Source organism: Caretta caretta, chromosome 6 (assembly GCF_965140235.1).
Source record: "Caretta caretta isolate rCarCar2 chromosome 6, rCarCar1.hap1, whole genome shotgun sequence".
NCBI lineage: Eukaryota > Metazoa > Chordata > Testudines > Cheloniidae > Caretta > Caretta caretta.
This window is the reverse complement of record NC_134211.1, coordinates 119960618-119965835: the sequence shown is the minus strand read 5'-3', so window position 1 is coordinate 119965835 and position 5218 is coordinate 119960618. Positions and strand designations below refer to the sequence as shown.

The 5218-nt window shown below is 55.3% G+C and overlaps 1 protein-coding gene across 1 annotated transcript; it reads right to left on the bottom strand.

Moving 5' to 3' along the window:
• Window positions 1-1166: 1166 nt before the first annotated feature.
• Window positions 1167-3971, bottom strand: GPR135 (G protein-coupled receptor 135). Its single transcript, XM_048854817.2, has one exon. The coding sequence runs from the start codon at window positions 3814-3816 to the stop codon at window positions 2545-2547; it is 1272 nt and encodes a 423-aa protein (XP_048710774.2). The 5' UTR covers window positions 3817-3971; the 3' UTR covers window positions 1167-2544.
• Between the last annotated feature and the right edge of the window lie 1247 nt (window positions 3972-5218).

The window sequence follows — 5218 nt, the reverse complement described above, 5'->3', positions numbered from 1 at the left end:
ATTTATTTGAGCATGAGCTTTCGTGAGCTACAGCTCACTTCATCAGATGTATACCGTGGAAACTGCAGCAGACTTTATATACACACAGAGAATATGAAACAATACCTCCTCCCACCCCACTGTCCTGCTGGTAATAGCTTATCTAAAGTGATGATCACTTTAGATAAGCTATTACCAGCAGGACAGTGGGGTGGGAGGAGGTATTGTTTCATATTCTCTGTGTGTATATAAAGTAGATAAGCTATTACCAGCAGGACAGTGGGGTGGGAGGAGGTATTGTTTCATATTCTCTGTGTGTATATAAAGTCTGCTGCAGTTTCCACGGTATACATCTGATGAAGTGAGCTGTAGCTCACGAAAGCTCATGCTCAAATAAATTGGTTAGTCTCTAAGGTGCCACAAGTACTCCTTTTCTTTTTGTGAATACAGACTAACACGGCTGTTCCTCTGAAATAAATTAAATGATGGTGAAAAACTGATAAATAGTATTCTGAAATCATGTACCTTACAAATTCCTATTATCTCTGTAGTTTTATAGCATGTAGGTACTTTTATAATAAAGTAATGTAGCTAGAGCATATGGATAGGTGCCTGTTTAGAGTGTATAAATCCAAATAAATAAAATTATATAAAACAATACAAAAGTATACAGAGTAAAATAAATAATGAAATCTTAGCAAAGACTTTAAAAAAAAAAAAAGAAATGTAATGCCCAGTTAATTCTGTAGCAATCTAAAGCTGGGCAGGCCAGAGAAGCAAAATTACAAGCAATAAAAAACTTTTCTATTCCTAAGCTGTTGTTATCCTCTAGCTGTTTACTGGCCTTTGTGAAATGCAGTGGTAGTCTCATTCCAGTCCCTAGGGGACGGACCCTTTTATCACAAACACTTTATATAGTATTGGTTGCAGGTTCAAGCCATATATGTGTAAATGTTAGTATTGAGACTGTCTTTAAGGGTCAAATCTTTCTCACACTGATTTAAGAAGGGGCATGATGGAGCCCTAACTAGAAAAGTATAGTAATTATGAAAGCATGACAAATTATCAAGATTTTAAAATTTTTATCTACCATTAAATCTCTCCCCATTATTATCGTGGCAATTTTGCCACCCCTTTGTCCTTTCATATTTAGCTTTTGGATGATAAAAGGCAGAAGCATTTTAATCTCTTGCATAAAAGACAATTTATTTCTTGTCTCATTTACAAAAGAACGATATACATCCACTGGAGTCACAAACAGTTGAAAAATCTAATAAAACATTATAATTTAAATACTGTACAAGAAAAAACTGTCTATTTCTCCACATTTAAATTTAGTGAAGGTAACAGAAGGTCTGAATCTCATTTCCAATTAAAAGTATTAATTTAAGGCTTGAGATCCTGAACCTCTGAGGAAAAATAAATTCATAAATCCCAAGTTGAGGATTGGCTGTGCAGCAGCATTTCATGTGAGTTGGTTTCAACATATTGATTTGTGCTCTTTTTGTTTTTATATATATCAGTACTGGCAATCAAAGCTGTTTTCCGAATATCATTAAATTCTAATAGGTCAACTGAGTAATGCAGTGAGCAGGTAATGTGCACCCCGAAACACAAACTAGACTCATCATATTGCTTTTTCTCTCCTTCAGCAGAATACCTGCCTCTCCCTAGGGGCTCATATAAATCTATTCAAAGGATGTTAAATGAAATCAGACATTTTGTCCATCTCCAAGAGGAAATTCAAAAGTCTACAAACTGAATGATGCCGCATCTATTCCAAACCCATATTTTATCTTTCTTCAATTTTGTCTGGATCAGAATATAGTACTGATCCCCCATTTCTGGGAATTTTCCCCATTTGAAATACTTCTCACACTGAATGTATATACTGAAATATCACAGATTTCATGGGGCTTCAAGTTTCATTCTTCTGCCTGCTAATCTTGCATGTTTTCTTTAAATCTGGAGAGCTCTGAATGGGATTTTTCTTGTTTGGAATTTAAAAATGAACCTCAAGGTATTCAGTCTGGCCTAGTCTGAGACTTGGTGTATTTCCACATATAATGTGTTAAAGCAATTGTCTCCTGCAAAGCTGTGGTTTTCACAGTGTGATACGTTTTGTGTGTCTTTGAGCTGGCAATACTCAACTTTCAGACACTTTTTTTTTGGCACTTAATAGTTCCCAAAGGCCAGGGGGCTCCTGTTGTTCTGAACTTCCTATTGGCACTTTTTAGCTAAAGCGAGATGAGCTCATAGAGAGTCAGTCACAGGATGATTACTGCCACCCTCCCTCTCTTCAGCTGTGTCCTGGGCTCATTTCAGCAGCTCTTCCCGGGCATCTTTGAGCCCCTGTTGAAATGGGGAGAGCCAGCGCATTAAGAACTGGAGCAGACCCACTAGCTCATCCAGGGCAGCCCCCTGCACGTTGCTCCCCAGTACCCAGCGCTTTGCTCAGCCGAGTTTCCAACGGCCCAAGCCGCAGGTCTCCCAGCCCATCCCGTGGGCCCCCGTGCCGCCGCCCGAGCCAGCTCGCGGCCAGGCAGCTTTCCCCAGCGGGCCCCGTCAGAGGCTGGTATCGGCCGTGTCGGATTTGGGCGGCAGGGCAGGCTGGGCGGCCGCGCCGGGCTGCGCGTCGCGGCAGAAGAGCACGGCCGGGTTCTTGCAGGCCCACACGGCCACCTCGCCGCCGCTGGCCGGGCTGGAGGAGGAGAGGGTGCTGGCGGCGTGGCCGCCGGGCCGCTGCCGGGCACAGCGCTCCCGGCCTGGCTCGGCCCGGCCGCGGGCCTCCAGGCGCTGGCCCCGGGCGGCCAGGGAAGCGGCCACGTTGTTCCTAGTCCGGTAGCCGCCCTCGCGGCTGCGGCCCAGCAGCATGGCGATGTTGGGGTTGCGGGCGGCGTAGACGAGCGGGTTGATGGCGCCGTTGGCCCAGGCCATCCAGCTGGCCACGGCGTCCACGGTGGGCGAGAAGGGCAGGTGGCCGGCGGCGGCCGCCAGCCCCAGGACGCAGTAGGGCCCCCAGCAGCAGATGATGGAGACGATCATGATGAGCACGGTGGTGGCGGTGCGCATCTCCCCGTAGCAGCGCAGCAGGTGGCCGTAGGTGGTGAGCGGCCGCACCCGGCTCTCGGAGAGGCGCACGGCCCGGCAGATGTTGTAGTGGCAGAAGCACATGAGGGCGAAGGGCAGCAGGTAGCAGAGCACGATCAGCGCCGCGCTGTAGGGCGGGCCCAGCCGCGACGAGCCCCAGGGCAGCAGCACGTAGGTGCAGCGGCCCGCGCCGGCCCCGTGGCCCGCGCCCGCCGCCTGGGCCAGCAGGTACCAGGGCGCGGCGAAGCCGAGCGCCGCCAGCCAGGCGGCGGCCAGCAGCTGGGCGGCGCGGCGGCGGCCCATCTTGCGGCGCGGCTGGCGCACGATGGCGCAGTAGCGGTCGAAGGAGAGCAGCGCCATGGTGAGGGTGGCGGCGATGCCCAGGCCGGCGTGCAGGGCGGCGCTGGCCAGGCACAGGCGCTGGCCGGAGAGCCAGGCGCCGCGCGGGCGGCTGAGCAGGCGCAGGAAGGCGAGGGGCAGGCAGAGCAGCGCGCCCAGCAGCTCGGAGAGCGACAGCGACAGCACGAAGGCGTTGGTGACGGTGCGCAGCTGCCGGTGCCGGGCGATCACCAGCACCACGGCCCCGTTGCCCAGCGCCGAGAGGGCGAAGATCAGCGCCAGCAGCAGCGCCTGCGAGGCCAGCGCCGCGCCCGACCAGCCCGCCTCCTCCGCCGCCCCGCCGCTCTCATTGGCCCCCGCCCGGGACAGGGCGCTCAGCAGCCCCGGGCTCGCCGACGGCGGCTCCATGAGCAGCGAGCATCCCCGTCCCCGCCGCCCCGGGCAGAGCGGCGGGCGTGGGGCGCACGCTCGGCCCGAGGCCGGCCAAGGGGTTGGGGTCCCGGCTGCTGCGGGGTCGCGGAGCCGCCCGTGTCGGGGGAGCCGCGGCTCGGGCTGCTGCTCCCTGCCCGGCCTGGCGGGCTCTGAGCCCTGCCTGCCGCGCGCCCGCGTCCCCTGCCGCGTGCGGGCTCCGGGGGCTCCGGGAGCCGCTGACGTCTCCAGCCCGTTGCCCAGGGAACCGACTCCAGCCTGCCAGACTGCGCACACGGCGCCCGGCGAGACTCAGCGGCCACCCCCGCGCTGCCGAGACCCCTGGTCACCCGCAGGGCTGGGACCATGCGCGCCCCCGACGCACACGGACACCCTCCGACAGACACCCCCAACAGACTGACACACATCCCCGACAGACACTCCCTGACACGGACACCCCAGACAGACTGACACACATCCCCGACAGACACTCCCTGACACGGACACCCCAGACAGACTGACACACATCCCCGACAGACACTCCCTGACACAGACACCCCCGACAGACTGACACACATCCCCGACAGACACCCCCTGACACGGACACCCCCGACAGACTGACACACATCCCCGACAGACACCCCCTGACACGGACACCCCAGACAGACTGACACACATACCCGACAGACACTCCCTGACACAGACACCCCCAACAGACTGACACACATCCCCGACAGACACTCCCTGACAGGGACACCCCAGACAGACTGACACACATCCCCGACAGACACTCCCTGACAGGGACACCCCAGACAGACTGACAGCCATCCCCGACAGACAGCCCCTGACACAGACATCCCCAACAGATTGACACACATCCCTGACAGACACCCCCTGACACGGACACCCCAGACAGACTGACACACATCCCTGACACGGACACCCCAGACAGACTGACACACATCCCTGACACGGACACCCCAGACAGACTGACACACATCCCCGACAGACACTCCCTGACACAGACACCCCCGACAGACTGACACACATCCCCGACAGACACTCCCTGACACGGACACCCCAGACAGACTGACACACATCCCCGACAGACACTCCCTGACACGGACACCCCCGACAGACTGACACACATCCCCGACAGACACTCCCTGACACGGACACCCCCGACAGACTGACACACATCCCCGACAGACACCCCCTGACACGGACACCCCCGACAGACTGACACACATCCCCGACAGACACCCCCTGACACGGACACCCCCGACAGACTGACACACATCCCCGACAGACACCCCCTGACACGGACACCCCCGACAGACTGACACACATCCCCGACAGACACCCCCTGACACGGACACCCCCGACAGACTGACACACATCC

Bases quoted from the DNA above. Each gene is read 5' to 3' on its own strand.
- GPR135 (XM_048854817.2), bottom strand. From the start codon at position 3,816: ATGGAGCCGCCGTCGGCGAGCCCGGGGCTGCTGAGCGCCCTGTCCCGG.